General features: G+C 48.2%; 1 protein-coding gene across 2 annotated transcripts in view; it reads right to left on the reverse strand.

The window, feature by feature from the left end:
• LOC142560794 (neprilysin-1-like) overlaps positions 1–18,950 on the reverse strand; it is a 63,227-nt gene that overhangs the window by 30,343 nt on the left and 13,934 nt on the right. For both annotated transcript variants that reach the window (XM_075673148.1, XM_075673147.1), the window contains 2 exons: positions 9,530–9,803; positions 4,658–4,966 (listed from right to left, as the gene is read on the reverse strand). In XM_075673148.1, coding sequence (XP_075529263.1) covers positions 4,658–4,966; positions 9,530–9,803 — 583 coding nt within the window. The remainder of the gene's footprint in view (positions 1–4,657; positions 4,967–9,529; positions 9,804–18,950) is intronic.

The raw sequence follows: 18,950 nt of genomic DNA on the forward strand, positions 1-18,950 counted from the left end.
GCCTGGAAAACATCTCAATCTTGCGGATGAAAAAGCCGACCCCAAATGCATACGACGTCAAATCCGCTTTGAAGCTGGTTTGTGTAGGGCAGTCTCTAAACACACCGAACTCAACAAGCTACGACATTGATGGCAGCATGCACCTCGCCGACCTTCTTAGTCCAACTTTACAAAAGCAGCTTGTGAAGTTTAGGGATGAGGAGCGGCTAGAGGGCCTTGTTATTGAGGAAGTTTCATCAATTGAATGCGACATCCTCGCCTACTTTACAGGATTTCTTCTCATGGCGGTAACGCAGACAACAGGGAATTGCGAGTAATGCAGTACAGTATTAGTGGGAGAAAATGAAAGCTACAGTGCACTCGTCAACTTAAAGGAGCACGCAAAGCTGTTCGCAACTTAATAAGGCCCAGCAATGAAGCGATGGCTGTCCTGGTTCACTTTGAGGAACATCTCAAGGCATTTGTCTCAGCTGATACCATCTTGGACATGAAGGCTTCGTTTAGGACCATATCAAGGTTTCTGGCTGAAAATGTGGAGGTTAATCTTGAAGGAGTGTGTAGTTCTCACAAAGAAAAGGTTTGAAAGATGCTTTTGGAGAAGTTTGTTACCTCACGCTTGCGAATGCATCTTCGCCAACAAATGGCTCGATGTGTTGAGGCACATTCGAGCAAGACGTATGCTGGAGTAAACGTTTCATACATAGGTCAAGCAAAATGATCAAGAAAGAACCTCCTTGTAGCCTGCTGCTTTCAATTCTGAACATAGTTGCATAGTGCGGATACAGACTGTAGATTAGCTGCTGGATCCAGCTTATTGATTTCTTTTTTTCTACTTTGTATGACATTGTTTATTAATATAAAATTTCGTAAAGTAAGAAATTGGAAGGGACAGCTGTGCTGCATATGCATGTTTTGCCTGATATGTGAAGCCGTCAGCCAAATAGTAGACGAAACAGCTCACTTCGTAAGTAGAGTCCTCTTGTTAGACAACTTTATTGTGCAACACACTGTACACCTACCTGCTGTATTTATTGTGCGTAGGACACCATTGCATTCATTGTATATACGCGTTTCCCCATCTTTTCATGCTGCTTGCTAATGCAATTTTAACTGCCCTTTCTAATTTGCTTTATTCGGAAAATCTTGTGTTAATGGTGCAGTTGGTAAGAAAGGCCTTCCTGCTGCAAGGATTACAGACCAGAATGATAATGTGCGAAGCTGCACCTTTATTGTTAAGTACTGTCTGTTTCAAATATTTTCTTGTATTTCTATTTGTTTTCAGTAATTGTGTTTATCCGCTGTATATATTCACATTTCCTTTGATTTCATTCACGTTTTTCATTCTTTTGTTGGACAGTAAGTGCGCAGTGTGTGTGTGTGTGAGTGTGTGCGTGTGAGTGTAGCCCTTCCGGCAACAATTGTAGATGGGGATGTGCACAAATAAAGTGGAGTACCTTCAAATGACAAATGCCTTACGAATTATTCCTCCGTACGTGAATCATTTGTGTAGAATTTTATCTTGCTGGATTAAATAAAGCTCGCCTGACCATAAAATGATGCATGTTTGGGTTCTTGAATACATGAAGAACATTTGCATTATCGCAGTCAAGGGCTAAAAAAACACGGTGTTCACTCCATTACAGGCATGAGTGGAAGAACACGCACATTCACTTGCTTCAGTTCCTGCATTGCAAGTTATCTAGTCAGGAGCAGTTATTAGCGACGTCTAAACAAACGGGCGTTGGTGCGCACATGCAGGCAGATTTACCACACATTATATTGTGTTCAGTTTTTTTCTTGCTGGAGTTGCAACCAAGCAAGCCTCACTGTGAAGAAAAACAAAACATGCGCTTATGAAACTGCACACGGTAATGTGCTTGTAAATAGCATTCATTGGCGTCATGACATCGAGATATCAAGTCACCATGAAAGTTTTCTTTCAATAGATTTGTTTGCTGTAAAATAAGAGCTGTGCAGCGTTGCATTAGGCACAAGCAAGTTTGACTAAAGGTCATCAACTCTTGTTACCTCGTGAACTTTTCCAAAGTTCAGTCCAGTTATTGGTATTCAGGTTCTCTTACTATGTCATAATTGACATCACATGTAACAGATTTCCGCCTAAATAAACCAGTAAGTACTGCAACACTGTTAACTTCACCTTGTAACATTTGTCTGCTTGTGTAGCCGGCCAAAAAACTGCTACAGAAATTCAATGTGCAGTTACATACCCAACTTGCACAGACCTTTGAGCAGCCTAGTGTGCGGAGGATCAGGATTGCTTGGCTAATTTGTTATGGCATTTTGTTCTGTTCGACAGACATTTTAAATCCGCGTCTTTTACAGTGTGAATATGCTACATTCTCATTCGTTTTTAATTAGCCTTCCTATTTTGGTTTATTTGTTTGTTTTTGCATGGCGTTGGTTGGTGAGGGTTTATATCATAAACCAGCTTCTCTGCAGGAATCAGAGATCTCAAATTATGACTATGTGCACAATTCAAGGGCTGTATATTCCAGTGATCAATGCTTTTCGAATGCTTTCTTGGTTATGGGAACCATTTGCCCGGGAAGACTTCAATCTTGCTGGATAAAAAAACTGTCGGACGTAATTGGATGTACTTGAGGCCGAAGAAGCTGCAGTTCGCACTTTTACGGGAGTGCGACAAATTCACATCGGCACTTGCTTCAGTTACTGCGTAATTACAGTTAAGCACGAACGTTGGCAACGTTCAAACAAATGGCGTTGGTGCACGCGTGGGAGGATCTAACACACGTCCTGTGTCCTGAACGTGTCCTTTTGATTAGTGACACGAGCTTCGAGTGGCACTCTTGTTTCTTGAGCAGCACTTACAGTTCACCTCCTGAGATGACCGGAGGCGAAGTTCAGAAAAAAATAGTAGAGCAAAATATTCACAAGTTCCATTATAGATATCAGAGCATAAGCTTACATGGTTACAAGTTGAGTTACTGAAATGTCTGGAACAATTAGAATTAATTAGCTGAGACGAAATTTTAAATAAATCAGAAAAAATAGAAAAGACATAGTACAGTGCAAAATTCATGGGTTTCATTATACATATGATATCAGACCATAAGGTAAGTTAAAAGTTGAGTTACTGAAGTGTCTGTAGTAATTAGAATTAGCTTAGACGAAATTAAATATAAATAAGAAAACAAATAGTACAGCACAACATGCATGGGTTTCTTCATAGATATGTCAGAGCATAAGTTTATATAATTGCAAGTTACTGAAGTGTCTGGAATAATTAGAATTAATTAGCTGAGACTAAATTCTAAATAAATCAGAAAAAATAAAAAAGAAATAGTACAGTACAAAATTCGTGGGTTTCATTATAGTATTTCATCAGAGCATAATTTAAGCTACAAGTTTGGTTACTGAAGTGTCCGAAATAATTAGAAATCACTGATTACCGCACACCAATGCACATAACACCAACGCCAAGGTGTTAGTCTTAGTAGTCAAAGATTAGGGTCGCCTACCTTTTTTTGTGCCCTTTTACAACCTTAAGTAACGCATTAGCCCCGTAACATGTACTTGTAAGATTTAACACATTGTATAGTACGGATATCCTTTTTCTTTTTTCCTGTACTTAATTACATACAACTGTGGAGTCGAAACAAAACATAGGCTTCGGAAACTGCATATCGTCATGTCCGCTTAAATGGACAGCATGCACTAGCTATCGTGAAACTGAGCAACCCGGTCGAGATAGCGGTGAAAGTTTTCTTTCAAGGTCGGCTTTGCTTGCTTATTGCACTAGGCAAAGGCAAAGGCGACGTAAGGGCCATACACGTCTTAGTGTGAACGCTAGAGTGCATGGTTTGCGCTCCGCAAGACTATCTGCTGCTGGCGATTAGGTGCTAAGCGCATGCAAAACGAATTGAAGGGGCGAGACCACACGACACACTCTCTGAGGCTTAACATTAGTTCGCATTGTGTGTGTGGGACTGTCACTCTTCACAGCAGCGACAACATGAAAGCTGAACAGACTCTGCCGTTCCCATTGAATACCCATGTGGCTGCCGAGCACACTCGCTGCAGCGAACGGATGAGCTGCGGCCTGATTTCGCCGAGAATGCTGTCTTCCTACCTTCCATCGTCGCCGTTTTAAAGTTTAATTGGAGCCACGCGCTGAAAATCGGACTCCGCTAACAGCGGTAACAGCTCAGAACTTTTCCGAGTGGGCAAATTAGTTGGAGTTCTGCATGGCAAAAGAATGCAGAAGCGGTTTAAGCGCTCCTGAACCTTCGCAGAGAATCAAAATGGCTGTCCGCCAAATTTAGCGGCAGCTTTTACCTCACGGCGGTTCTTCGGAGAGATTTGGCTGTGGCCTGCGACAATTTCGTCAGAGATGTCACCACCCTAAAAACGCGGTACATGGAGGCTCCCTAGTGGTAGCATTATTTAGAAATTAGCTGAACCCATTCTGCTTCTGAAGTGTCGCGTTAAAGCCAAGGCAAACTTGCGCATGACGTTAAAGGTATTCTGAGATTGCAATCGCAAGAAAAATCTCGTAGTTACTGTAGGCAGCAAAAAGCCGAGAAACCTGCATTCCTCCGTGCACTCCGACTATGGCTTCGAACATTGTCAGCAACCCTGAAGGGAGTGAAGAGCAAGCAGCAGGTTATGGGTTTACCCGCTCGTTTCCGGTCAAACCGTAGAAACCTTGGATGTCGCTGGTCCATCGTTCCCATGTTCCCGAGGTATCGGAGTGGTTCCTCTCGAACACATATCTCCTGGGCGGGGCGTGGTACGCTTCTAGCAGCGGCAGCATGATGTCGTGCTCGTAACTCAGCATCTCTTCGAAGGTGACGCCATTCAGGATGCCTCCACCATAGTGGTCGTACAGCGCATCGAAGTACGTCCGATGGGCTGCCGACCCCACGCCAAGCGTCACCACGTGGTGCTGGAACCGATCAAGGCCTCTGGTAGGACGTACAACGACCTGTAAATTGATAAAGGACCTGAAGGAGGAGCTAAAAAGTAAAACGGTTTGTTAGAACGGTAAAGCATTGTTGCGATGGAAATCACGCGGACGCTCGATGCACAATCCCACCGTCGGCACCATGCAGGTAGTCTCCAAATCTATGATGATGATGATTTATTGGCAGGCCCCTAGAAACCGGGCATCTACAAATAGTCACCTAGCCTGCTTGATTTAATCAGGCGTGCAGTACACGTCTTTCGTTGTAGTATTTCCGTATACACCTCCGGATATTTTTTTTTCTTCAGAACTTGTCCATCTGCCTTGCACCGTTACCTATGCTAGTAACGGATATGGTAGTATCAATTTGCTCCCTGCTTTTCTTCCGTCATTACTGAAAACACCCCTTGCTTATCTCGAGTGCTGGCGTGTTGATGGTACCGTACACTTTTAACCCAATCGCGCTTCTAGAATATGTACACTACCTCCGGTTCCCCCCGGGTGAATCCCTTCGCATTCCATTAGAAAATTCTGAGTGGTCTCCGACTTTTCGCTGCAGCATACACATGCCTAAGCTTGTTGTCGTATTTTCTCCGGTATATCTTTGTCCTTAACCAGCTCGGACCTCATATAGCAAAGCACTGTCTTTAGCGCTATAGTACAGATTATCCCTTCTAATTCCTACCTCCAGTGTGCCGAAGAAGCCCGACAGCTTGCCCGCCTGCGCATCAGGAACCAGCGGAGGATCGACTGCCGACACTATAAGCTTCGACGATGCGACGTCGAGCACCAGCCCGACGACCGTGCCTGGGTCTGAACTAAGATACGCCGACGAGGACTTAACGTGAAACGGTTACGCCCCTATTGCGGGCCCTACAAGACCATGCGACGCGTTGGCGCACTGGACTATGACGTAGTGCCAGACGGCATTTCGCAATCACAGCGGTGCCGGCCCTGAAGTCAGCCACGCGGTTCGTCTTAAGCCTTTCTATGCCCGCTGACGAACTTAGACACTTAGTTTCTTTGTTATTGCTTTTTTCTTTAATACGCGTGTTTTTGTTTACGCTTTCTTGTTGGTAGCATCGGGACGATGCTTTTTAAGGGGAGGGTATCGATACGTGTACTTGTTTATCGGCTGACCGCATTTGACCGTCTAACAAATGTTATCGCTCAGCGCAGGACGCGCCTGCCTGTATCGGAAGTTTCTGGAATGTTATCGATGGTTCTATCCGCTGTGTGTTGTCACCGAACCTTGTGTGATCTGATTGCATGTACACATCCAGAAAAAAAATTTCAACACGAGCGGACACTCCCATAGAGCCCATTGGCCGAATGGACTGTGGCGCACCAAGCGGATAGTATTGACACCTTCCGGTTTCGATTTTGGGCGCACGCGTTTTGAAGACCAATTGGTACACGCCACGCCGGCTCCATCGATCGGCATTTATTTTTTTTTTCGCTTCTACTGCTGAACCACGCGCGACCTTCGCGCGGAACCTTTTTTATTATTTCGTAAAAATTATTGCGAACGATCTTTAGAAGGCTCCACCGAATCTGTGTCACGTGCTATTTCATAATTAAAGCGCAGGACGTCTTCTGAATTGATGAAATGTTTATTTTGCTCTATATAAATGCTCGTTCCGGGCTTCTTGTGCCTTCATCCAAAGTTGTGGCACCAGGTAAGCAGCAGTCGTTGCCGTACGGAGCTCCACCGGATGCCATCAGCTGAAAAAAATTAAATTACAAGCATGTATCATATTGGCATATTGACCTAACAGGAATATTCGGTGTAGAGTCGAAACGTGCGTAAGTGGTGAATGAGGGGCATTAAAGATAAATTCAACTTTCCGTGCATTTCGTAGCAAATGGACTCCTCCCAAACAATGCCATAAAATCTGAACAAAACATCTGATTTTCAAGCATCCCTCCCTTCCCGGGCTATATTTACTGCACTTCAAGAGCACAAATACACGGGTGATGGCGCGTTCCCAAAACAACTTGGCCTCAGCCGACGCGATGGTACTCCAAGTACAGGCGCCCAAATCTTTAACTGGCGTGCGCGAGCGGCGACTTTTCCGTGCGTCAGCGCCGTATGACGGGGCGAGGCTGGAAACAGCTTAGCAGACGATGGGCCAAGCTGAGCGCGCTTTGTCCGCATGCGCTTAGCCTCAGACTCTTTCCAGCCGCGCCCCGTCATACGGCGCTGACGCACGGAAAAGTCGCCGCTCGCGCACGCCAGTTAAAGATTTGGGCGCCTGTACACAGAGGTGGCTACAACACAGGCTCTCAGCCAGATCATGTTACATGCTCGCACAATGCCTTCTAGTCGCACTCAAGACAGATTCGTTGGTGCAAAGCCTGTTTTTAGTCGCTCAGAAGACAGAAATGTCAAGTTCTTGAGCTCCTCGGCGTTATGTTTTTACGCGTCCTGCCGGTGCAAGCTACGCCCTCTCGTGTTATCACTCATGCCAATCGCTCGTCGCGTTTTCGACAAGCATGAGTACCGAAATAAGGTATATGTTGTTGCAGGGCCATAAAAAGCGTCACAAACTTTTCACACTAAAATTCAGTACACGCAAAACTAACACCACAGCCGGCTTGCTTTTTTGCTGACAGCTTCACAACCTCAGGCGTGGTGAGCATGCCTCAAATGTACCCCAAAAAGTGACGATATGAATAACAATAATTCTGGGGGTTATAGAATACCTCACGAACTTCTCCCAGTAAGATTCCGCACATGCGAAACTAACTGCGGCACACAGCCGAGCTGCTTTTCGCTAACTCCGCCACTACGCCGAGCGCGGCCACTGTGCTTGAAAAGTACCCCAAAAATTAGCGAAATTAGTTACAACAATGTCTGGGGCCAGAGAAAGTGTCAAAACTTGTCCCGTTAAGATTCGGCACACGCGAAACTGTGTCACACGGCCGAGGTGCCTTTCGTCACAAAGCCAGGTGATGTGAGCGTGCCCAAAAACTACCGAAATAACTTATAATAATGCTTGGGCTCATAGAAAGCGTCGCAAACATCTCCCAGTACGAGTAGTTAACTCGAAATAACTAGGCCTGGACGGCGGAGCTGTTTTTCGATAATTGCGTCAATATATCGGTTCAGCTTTGTGCAGTAAGCCAAATGTGCTTGAAGTGCACGTCGCAGACTGTCAAACAAAATTCCTCACCTTGCTGGAGTCTAATAGTGCAGCGGTGCCGTGTCGAAATGCAGACGGGACACAAGAGAACGCCGGGAGCCCGAAAATAGGGCTACATCCAAAGCAGACAGGTCGCCGAGCACGCGAGCTTCACATGCGCAGCCCGCCTCGCTCGCTCCTGTGGCATGTCTGGCGCATGACGTATGCACGCGCGTCTGGCGTGCCGCTAGCTTGTTGCTAGGCAACGCAAGCAGAATTAGTCGCAAAGTGTAAGTTCATTTACACCCAAAACCTTTTTAGTTTTAGTGAGAAAGAATTTTTTAAAAATGATCGGTTGTCTGTAAGTTCATTTCACGTTCTTTTTTTCCCCGATGCTCGCGTCAAATATCGGATGGAGTTGAAACTAGGCGTGACGTGTTTCCATTTGCCAGTTTTTGTTGAGTGTCCCTCCACGCTTGTTGAATTTCTTTCTCTATGACGTATGCGCGACGAGAACTGTGTAGCGCTTTTTGGAGGACACGCGGGCACCAGCGATTACTCTGAAACATTCGATGACTCACACATAAAAGCCGACGCGCTTGACCGGCTGATCAGATTTTCGACGATCGCTGACTGTGTTCGCTGCTGTCGCCGTTATTTGAGTGTCGCCTCTTTTCGATGGTACAAGTTCGCGCAGTAAAAGGATACTTTTGTCATTCACAGATTTCCTGCTTTCACCGTTACTACTGCTTCACATTAGCAACACAAGGTATTGCCATTGTCGAAACGAGTTTTGTTATGAGGCGTGCACTGCATCAGTATTCCGCTTTCGCGTTCCCGAACTTGGCTGCAAGGAACCAAGAGCTCAAGTATTTCGTCCATGGGCGGCAACAGCAGACGTATCTTTCTTCACGACGGCAACACCTAGCTTCTAATAAAAAGCGAGAATATCATCAGGAGGGTTCTTTTCTATAGCGAAAAGAAATGCGTCGAAAATTTGCGCGGCGTGCGCTTCCAGTATTGTGCTTGAGCTTGCTTCATGTCTCAGACATCTGGGACAAGAAGCTGTACTGATATATTAACACTGTCAGCAACATCATCTGATACCTAGGAGACAGAACGTCAATCTATTCGCTGCATATATACTTATCCTACGATTATGTCGATGGCACCAGGTCAAACAGTTGGACACTAGCTATAAAATTAGATTTATATATGACAAGCTTTTCGCGAGCATGAAGCATGCCAAGTAGGATCTTCTTGCTTGCGAGCGGGGCGTCATGAAGTTACAACTTCTAAAATGTAGCTATTAGTTTAGCATGACGCGTCACTATATAAATTTGCAATGTTTAAAACACACGACGTCTATTCGGTGCTCCTCTTTATTGGAAGATGGGGCCAGCTATAGTGTCTCCGCCACTGGTATCGTTATTCTGAACTGGCGGCCGCGTGTTTTTACCTCAAACATGGTTTCGCTGACGTAGTTGGGACTCAACTCTAGCAGGCAGGGCCACCCCCACTTGTCGTTGAGTTCAAGAATGCTGCGAAACACGTCCACCGACTCGATGCCACGTGTCTTGGGGTGCTGCGGCCAGTGCAGGTTGGCGTCGCGCATGTATCCGCGGATGCGTGGCGCGTAGTCCATGTACTTCGTCACGATCTCTTCGCATGACTTGAAGAGCCGCGCCGCCTTCTGCGCCGCTGTCTGGCCCTCAGCCGACACGTCCTCTTGTCTGCAGAAGCGAGGAGCGTGAGCGCGCGGTTAGCACTGGCCCAAGGGGCTTGGTTATCACTGTACACTAACTCTGGTTGTGCGTCAACTCGGGCAAGCATTGCCGATATTCAATCTTGACAGCTAAGACAGCTTCAAGCAGTGGAAAGCATGAGGAACTGCTTGGGAAACATCTCTCCGACGCAGCGCTATCTCCCATGTTGACACAAATCTAGGAAAAGCACAGATCGCTACACTTACCAATTAGCGTGTGCAAATTTATGACAAGCAGCGTCGCCGACATTAGGCGCGTGAGAAAGCTTGACTACGTTTTGCCGTGAGCAGACGAACTTTCCGTAAAGTTTCTAAATAGTTTCTATAGTTTCAGCTGCCATCATCTTTGGACACTGGGGTAGCCTACATAATTTTTTACTACGGTGCTATTTTGCCGTCATCGTCAGAGTTGGAACCACGTTTAAAATAGTGACTGCCCGCTTGGCAGCCTCACATAAGCACCAGTACACCTTCACATCACTCCTAAGCAGGGGAACAGTGTCGCGCATATTTTTTTTTTCGGTGTCGCCGTGATGTTTTGTACAAAGCCCAAGGGCGTTAAAACTGCCGCCACGCGCCTTATGCGCTATGTGTGCATACTGCGCGAGGCGAGGGGAGGCGACGATCGCGGCTAAATGTCGCGCGCCAAGGGAGGAAAGTGAGAAGGAAGCGCGCTGTCTTCCGTGGCACGCTAGGTTCCGGGGGGGAAGGGGGGGGGGGGGCGGAGGGAGAGGGGTGACGTACTACGTATTTCAAAGCCGCGCGTGCCATATCTTGAAAGCGATCTGCATTGCAGGCAGTCCCTAGGCACTTCGACCACTTATACCTTTGTGGATACCGCATTCTCACAGCTCACTTTGCGTCGAAGCGATAGAAAGCACGATGGTCACTTCGCTCGCTGTTGCAGCAGTGCTTCCTCACGCCAGCGTTTGGACAGCGAGTGTCCGTGCTGATCGAGTGCGATGTGTTCATGTTTTCCTGTGCGCGCTGACACCATGCTTGTTAATTTGGGTTGTAAACGAATGTTTGAAAGTTTATACGGCCAATAATATTGCTATCCTTACTTTCTATAGATATTTATTTCTTTGCTATCGTAACTGACGGTTCGCCTTTCCGGCGAAACTGCGACTTTTTCTAAGCGCCGCGATTCGCCGACCGCTGTCAGACGAGGCTCCAGATTTTGAGCAGACAAGTCAACTAAAGAGGCAGTCCCACCACATGCTTACATAGATGATGCTGATGAATATCATGGTGCTTTTCCTTCCTAGCGGGCAGACGTATAATTTCCGTCTTAGAAGTCGTAATTGAAATCACGAGAATGTACAAAAAGGAAACTGAGCACAGTCACACTGACAAAAACCGCGAAACAGCCGCCTGTGGCAGCTGCTGACTGGCTCCTGCAACCTCATCGCCGTCATTTACTAATTTCAAGATAATTCCAATACAAAGAATAACTGACAATACTGTGCAAACTGATACACCTAATAAATGCAAATAATTGCTATACGGAAGGACTACTTAGTAGACTTATTTCTACAGCCATTCGCTGCGAGGTTGCGTGCGCTGGGCGGTTTTTCTTCGGCTGTGCCATCCACGTTACAAAGGGGATGCCTAGACATCACCTTCATCAGCACCACCAGGTGATTGCCAAGGCGTCCGTAGAAGGCAGACCGCGAGAGATCTCAAATTGCACATTGCCTCTCTCTCAACGTGTTGGGGAAGGTACTCAGAGGATATATCTGAGGCAATTTTTCAGCTCCGCCTCGCACATTTTGCCGTCTCAACCATCAGTTCCCTAGAGCCTTTATTATTCCAGTACTTATCTAGGTTCTTATTCATTTAATTTGTAGTACTTATGTTTAATCATTTTTCTCTATGAACAAATCTTGTGTGGGTTCACACACCATTCATTATCTCTCAATCTGTAGATTATCGTAGACAGAAGAGTGTAATTTTTGTTACCTTGTTTTCTTTTATTCAATCTTTTTTGCTTGCTTTCCTGCCCTTTGCGTGGCGTTGATTGATCAATTAATATGTCAGTTAGCGCGTTGTGCACCTACTCTGTAGAGTCATGATCCTGTGTATTATTTACTTAATATCTTACCATACCTAATATATCCTGCTTTCAGTTTTAATTTCTACTGTTCTTCTTGCATTGAATATTGATCTTTGACGCTATAACATTGTGTGAATAAAGTTTTCGTTACGTTGATGCTTTTTAACAGCGGAGCTGTTTAAGCTTCAGTTCCCGTCGTGGCCGGTGATCGCTCAAGACTCGGCGCTGCTGAGCAGACATAGATAGGCAAACCTAGGAAGGTGTTCTCTCCCGAAGAGGAGAAGCGACGGCGAAGGAGGCCGTCGCCTGCGCGCATCTATCCCGGTGGGCATGGTAGAACACAAATAACCATCTAACTAGATAAAGAAAAAAATGATGAAAAAGAGCACATATTGTATCATCAATAAAAACGGTATTAGAGGATAACGAACATGGCAGGACCGATCCGGCAATGAACAGTAATTCTTCATGTGCAGGTTCCAGTCGGCGTTATTAGGCTTCTTCCAGCGGTCCGAACTTGAAGGCCTTCCCATGCAGTTTTGACTTTCTTTAACTGTGGGCCGATGGGTCCAATAAAGTGCTGACTGCATGATCGTCGAGAACCTGGTCGAAGTCAGTGGTTCTTTTTATTGCATTTCAGTCAGGTTTGGGCATCGGATCACGGCTGCCTCGTGATTTCCCGTGGCTGTAACGTCGCGTCGTCAGGTCTTCCTTTGTCGGCGTATTATTTGGTTCCAGGCTTCGTCAGGAAAGCAGCGTCTTGTTGGTATGCCGTCGAAATAGTCTTTTCGGTGTCTTCGTTGACGGCGTTAGATACTCGTCAGTTCAACCAACAGCAACCCCACCTCCATCGTTTGTCGCCAGTGTCGCCGACCATACGTTGTCGCCAATGTATGGTCGGCGCTGCAGCGACAGGTATAGGATGCACGTTGAGGGCTCCCCTGAGTAGCGGCGAGGTAGTCGGCGGTATCATGTGTCCTTTCACCTTGCTGTGGGCACGGGGCGTTGATGCCGAACTCTCGCCGTCCCAAGCCGCGGTATGGATATCGGCAATAGACACGGCCGACATCCCGGCAGTGTAGCAGAGCGGGCGTTGGTCGGGGGCGCGCCAAATGTCCGTCATCCTCGAGGAGCTGCGCTGGGTGACTGGCGGGCATGCTGGTGGTGGCGGCGGTGGTGGGGGACAGAATTGCGGCTTTATGGGGCCTGGCGTGGTGGCCGAGCTGGATCTTGACAGCGAGCGACGGTGGCATATGTTATCGCTCCCGGCTGGGGTTGCAGCGATGCCGGACCTTCCAGTTATTCCAGTTACTGCGGAAGCTCTTCATTAACTATGTCAGTGATCGAGCCCAGCTGCGGCTGCGATTTTGGACACAACTTCTCCAGCGCTTCCCGTACGACCGCTCTGATCGTCTCGCGCATTTCGTCGGCGCATAACGCTTGAGCTTCGGCGTAGTTTGTTGTCAGCGCAGTGCAGTTGTATTGTCTGGTGAGCATTTCAAGCGTCTTCTTGATCGTTGTGGCCTCCGAAAGAATTGTGCGACAGTCTTGGGCGGGTTGCGTATTATTCCGGCAAATAGTTGCTCTTTGACACCCAGCATCAAGAAACGGACTTCCGTTTCATCAGCCATGTTAGGGTCGCCGTGGCGGAAGAGGCGAGTCATCTCGTCCATAACATCGCGATGCTCTTGTTCGGTAGTTGCACCCTGGTTCCTAAGAGAACTTCGCCCCTTTTCTTGTGTACGACACCCGTGATAGACTTTGCGAATTTCTAATGGACTAGGCCTCACGTAACCAAGGTGGTCTCTCTGTTCTCAAACTAGGTCCGAGCAGCATACTCCGATGAAAAAAAATAGACATGGTGCAGCTAGACGTAGCCGTTCTAGTTGTTGAACGCCGTGATCCTCTCGTATTTCGCCAGTCAGGTTCCAGAGTTTTCAGCCGATGATCCACAAAAGCTTGGTGGTTCCCGAGGTTGTTGCAGCAGGATCATAGACTGGTGCTGCCACTGGTGTCCTTTACTTGGCCTTGATCCCTATGGTCTTCTAAGGAAGAGGTTCATACTCCGGTAGCAGTCGTTGTCTGCGGCTAAGTCGCTGGTCCTTGGCGACGTTCGTGTTATCCTCGGGTTTAGGGTTTGGACTGCGGCTTTGCAGAGATGTTCGGCACATGAACAATGTAATGCCTCCACCAGATGTCACGTAACAGTGACGGTGAAGTACACAGTGGCAAAACTATGAATGAGGAAACTAAGTTTTTATTCAGTGAACATGTGACAACAACAGGAGGCTGTATACACTCATAGCACAATGATGGCGACATCGAAATCTGTTCTGTGGGTAAAGTATATCGACTTTTACCCATGACTCTGGAAAGTTCCAGGGTAATCGCTGCTGCTCGCGTGCCTTACAGAAAGTACTACACAAATCGTGTAGCATGTGCAGTCTGGTTACACCAGCTTCGGTGAGGACATGCACTACAGAAAGAATCAGCGATAACATTCGCGTAACTTCTAAATAATAACGGCGCGTCTTGCACGGAGCGACAACTTTAAGTTGCTAGCGGATGAAATGTAATCCCCAAGAAAAGAATAAATAATTGCACGTGTCAATATTTATTTGTGTATCACGATATATGTATGTACTGCACATACCCAGATTCCGTCCGAATGAGTAACAGCGTTTCTTGCGAAGAAAACTAGAAGGCACTAGTGTCAGCGGGTGCTACAAGCATGGCGGTTCGACCTGCGTAGGAATAACGATTAGCACTGGGTGTCCTAAGAGCAACTGCGCTGTGGCAGTGAAGACATCTAGCTTTTATGGACACTTACTAACTGGCACCCAAGCGACCATGGCACGAAGCGAGCGCGTTTTCAATGGAACCGGGGGTTTTTTCATGAACAATAAAAAGTGCAGGTAGATTATTGAAAAAGGCAGGTGACGGACATGTTCTAGACGACAATACACACGAGGCAAATGCAGTGATCCTGCTGTGACAAGCTAGAATTTTGTTCCTAACGAAGTTAAAGAATCAGCAATGGACGCTTATGGAAACGACGCAAATTTGTACTCCGTTTATGAGGCACACATGGTAGCTGTGATGAAACTATGGCTTCTATCGTAACAACTGCTACGGCGTATGTAGTCCGGAGACTCAGCTTTTGATTGATGCCTATCTCAACTCTCTACACATGGCGTAACACTGTTCTGTAAAGCAATTTTTGAAATAGACGGGCAAATTCCCGTGGTATCTTGATAAACCCAACTGCATGACGGCGGAAACGTCGGAAGCCGTGGCTAAGTGGGGCGATCGCACGCACCTATCGTCTCGCGCCATGCTGGCAATGGTTTATAAGCGTGGTACTTTTTAGGCCCCATCTAACTTAGTTCTATCTTGTCCCACTACATGGCAGCCACACAAAACTCAAGATTCGGTTTCGGTTTTGGTTTTTCAGGGGCGCTCTACAAACACTACATTTTCTATATTTCCTTCCTGAAAGGTAGCAATGTGTTGCTCATTGGTTAAGTGATCGCATTTATGATAACATAACAAGCATGCGCACGTCTTTGCATTATATTAAAAGATACTGTAGCAAGCATGTGACGCCAGCTTAGGCATAATGCTCGTTGACCCGCCAGGCTCGGTGGCCTGCCAGGCTCGGTAGGCAACGTTGATCACCACACCGCAATAAACATCAACGAGCACAGCTGCTCGGGGTCAGTCATCGTTCATCACCACCACGCTGCGGAGCGTCCGTCTAACGGAAGGTGTTCGAGCCCTTCCTTGTTCACGAACCCGGGCGGATCGTAACACTGACGACGAGGATGGCGATGAGTACCCATGGATCGTCCCACGCCGCCGCGAGCGGCGAAACACCGCCCCCCGTTGCTGCCGCCATGCCGCTGTACAGAAGGTTCGAGCCATTCGAGGGAGATGGGTCGTGTTCTTCTGGGCAAACGACAAAACCGAGGCCAAACAGCGGGACATTTTTCTGGCCAGCTGCGAGACCCGCGTCTTCAGTCTCCTGCTCGACCTTCTCAAGCCAGCGACGCTGCATGTCAAGACGCTGGGTGAGCTGCTCGCCAAACTGCGTTCCCATTACAACCCAGCACCGTCCACATAATGGAGCGTTTCCGTTTCAATAACCGGAGCCGCCGGGAAGGAGATACCCTCGGGCAGTTCGTTGCTGCACTACGACGAATAGCGAGTACGTGCGCCTTCGGGAACCAACTGGACTCGCTGCTCAAGGACCGTTTCGTCTGCGGCATCAACAACCCCGCCATGCAGACGCGACTCCTGGAGCTTCCCGACCCTCACTGGACGACGCCGTGAAGGCAGCGCTGGTAATGGAAGCTGCCGCCAAGGACGCTGGCGAGATGGCCAGTGCGACAGGCTCATGCTCGGCAGAAGCAGTGGTCAACAAGTTGGCGACAAAGGGGAGTGCCTGCGGTCTCTGTGGTGGCGCCCACTCCCCCTCACAGTGCCAGTTCTCGCAAGCACAATGCTTCACGTGCGGGAAAACTGGGCCCCTAGCACGTGTATGCCGAAGAGGGGGGGGGGGCGCGAACAGCAAATAGCAACAGCAGCCTGATCCAAGCCCAGGTTCCACACAAGCCCGCGGCCATGGTAACCGTCGCAAGGGTACGCGGCGGGGGCGTGCGGCAGCAGGCTCAAGTTCTTCCGTGGCCAGGCTTCACGTCGTGGCCGAGGACCCGCCGATTTTCTACATGTGGCACACAGGCCTTGTACCATCGTCTGTGCGGCCGTACATACTGACCGTCGAAATCTGCGGGAACCCGATTTCCATGGAGCTGGACACAGGGGCCAGCGTGTCAGTAATGGCCGGGAAACTCTTCAAGCGTGCCTTCCTCGGTGTGTCCGTTGAGGCTTCGGGCGTGATGCTGCGCAGCTACTCCGCGCAGGTGTCTTAGGTCCAGGGTCAAGCACAGGCCGGCGTTCGCTTTGGCGACAGGGAGGCAATCCTCCCGTTTACTTAACCAAGGGGTCGTCGCCGACGCTGCTATGCCGAAACTGGATTCATGCACTGGGCGTTTGTCTGCCAGAGTACCAGGAAACCAGTCTGCATGTGGTACAAGACGTCGCCAGCCTCCTGACCTAGTCCAAGTTCCTGTTCCAGCCAGGGGGGGGCACATTAGCCGGCACAGCGGCTGGCATCCATGTACCTGAGGGAGCCCAGGCACGTTTTTTCAAGCTTCGCCCACTGCCGTTCGCCCTGAAGGACGGGGTCTGCCAGTAGCTGCAGCGGTTACAGCGAGAGGGCATGCCGGTGCCCGTCAAGACGTCTGAATGGGCCGCTTCCATCGTACCAGTCCTCAAGCGAGACGGCAGTGTCAGGATCTGCGGGATTTCAAGGTTACCATCAACCCCGTCGCTACCATAGGGAAGTACCCGCTGCCCCAGATTGAAGATCTCTGGTCAGCGTTGTCCGGTGGACAGAAGTTCAGCAAGCTTGACCTCGGACATGCTTACCGGCAGCTGGTGCTCCAGGATGCCTCCCTGAAGTATGTAAGAATAACAACTTTGGGGCTCTTCCAGTACACGCGCTTACCGTTTGGTGTGGCCCCAGCGCCGGTCATATTTCAGAGGGAGATGGACAAACTCTTCAGGGGAAGGAGACACGTGGCGGTATACTTGGACGACATCCTCACTACTGGCAGCGACGACGGGGACCACCTGCAGAACCTGCACAACGTCCTGGCACGACTGCAGAATGCCGGTCTCAAGCTCACGCTGGAAAAGTGCGTTTTCCTGACCCCCAGTGTTGAGTACGCGGGAAAAGTCATTTCCCAGGCAAGCCTAGCCGGGGCTAGGCCGGCAACACCAGTCGCTTCCAGCGGAGCACCGCCCACCTTTGAGATACCACATGTGTGGTATCTCTCTCTCTCTCTCTCTCTATCTCTGTTCGTGTGTGTGCGTGTGTGTGTGTGAGCGCGCGCGTTCACATTTCGTTGCTTTCACCTACTCTCGGGGACGAATAGGATATGTAGTTTCTTTAAACCCGGATGTAAATATGCGAGACTAGAACCATTGACACTCCATTTAAAGCATCTCTTTCTGAAAGCGAAATCAAGAAAAACAAGCTTTATCCGTCAATATTGGCGCCCCAGATTTCTTCACTATGGCACCGTCACCATTACCCGGCTCTATGAGCAGTACTAGCTGTTCACCTTCGTTATCTTCCTTGCCTTGGCGGCAGCGCATTCTCATACTGCCAGTGACGCACTAAATCTGCACCATTATTGCGTCATTTATCGCTTCTGCGACCAAGCAAAAAACCTTCGGCGGACACGTTCCCGCCTATGTTGGCAATAAAGCTTTAAACCGCTTGCCTTCGAAAGAACGACGTGAATAAAAATGGGAAGCGGACTGGTCGCAACGAGCATCTCCACGACGCCATACGATTGATGGCAATATCACAAACGGCTAAGTGAGGTCAGGATGGCCTTACAGACGTACTTTTTCTGCGCCAATTACGCTCTCGGAGAGTGGCTAATTGCAAAATATTTGTTCGGATATGTGTTGGAGGAGCACGTTCATTAAAATTTCTTCGCGGGGCTAGATCATCTCGAGGACGGGATATAAACCACTCATTTGCTTCAGCCGCCTAAGATCAATTATGGAAAGTTAATTCGTTAATTACGCAAACTTCTAAATTTACTCCGTATCTAGAGGTTACGTGTCTGAACAATCGAGTGATAAAATGATGTCACAGATATTTGCATTGATTTCACAGTTCATTTGGTCCATTTAAAAGCAACCGGCATATTGATGGTGCTATCATCATCAGCAGCAGCCGCAGCAGCCTGGTTACGCCCACTGCAGAGCAAAGGCCTCTCCCATACTGATCCAACTACCCCGGTCACGTACTAATCGTGGCCATGTTGTCCCTGCAAACTTCTTAATCTCATCCGCCCAACTAACTTTCTGCCGCCCGCTACGCCAGTCCGTAACCTTTAATGACCATCCGTTATCTTCCCTCCTCATTACATGTCCTGCCCATGCCCATTTCTTTTTCTTGATTTCAACTAAGATGTAAAT

This window comes from Dermacentor variabilis, chromosome 10 (assembly GCF_050947875.1).
Source record: "Dermacentor variabilis isolate Ectoservices chromosome 10, ASM5094787v1, whole genome shotgun sequence".
In the NCBI taxonomy this organism is placed as follows: domain Eukaryota; kingdom Metazoa; phylum Arthropoda; class Arachnida; order Ixodida; family Ixodidae; genus Dermacentor; species Dermacentor variabilis.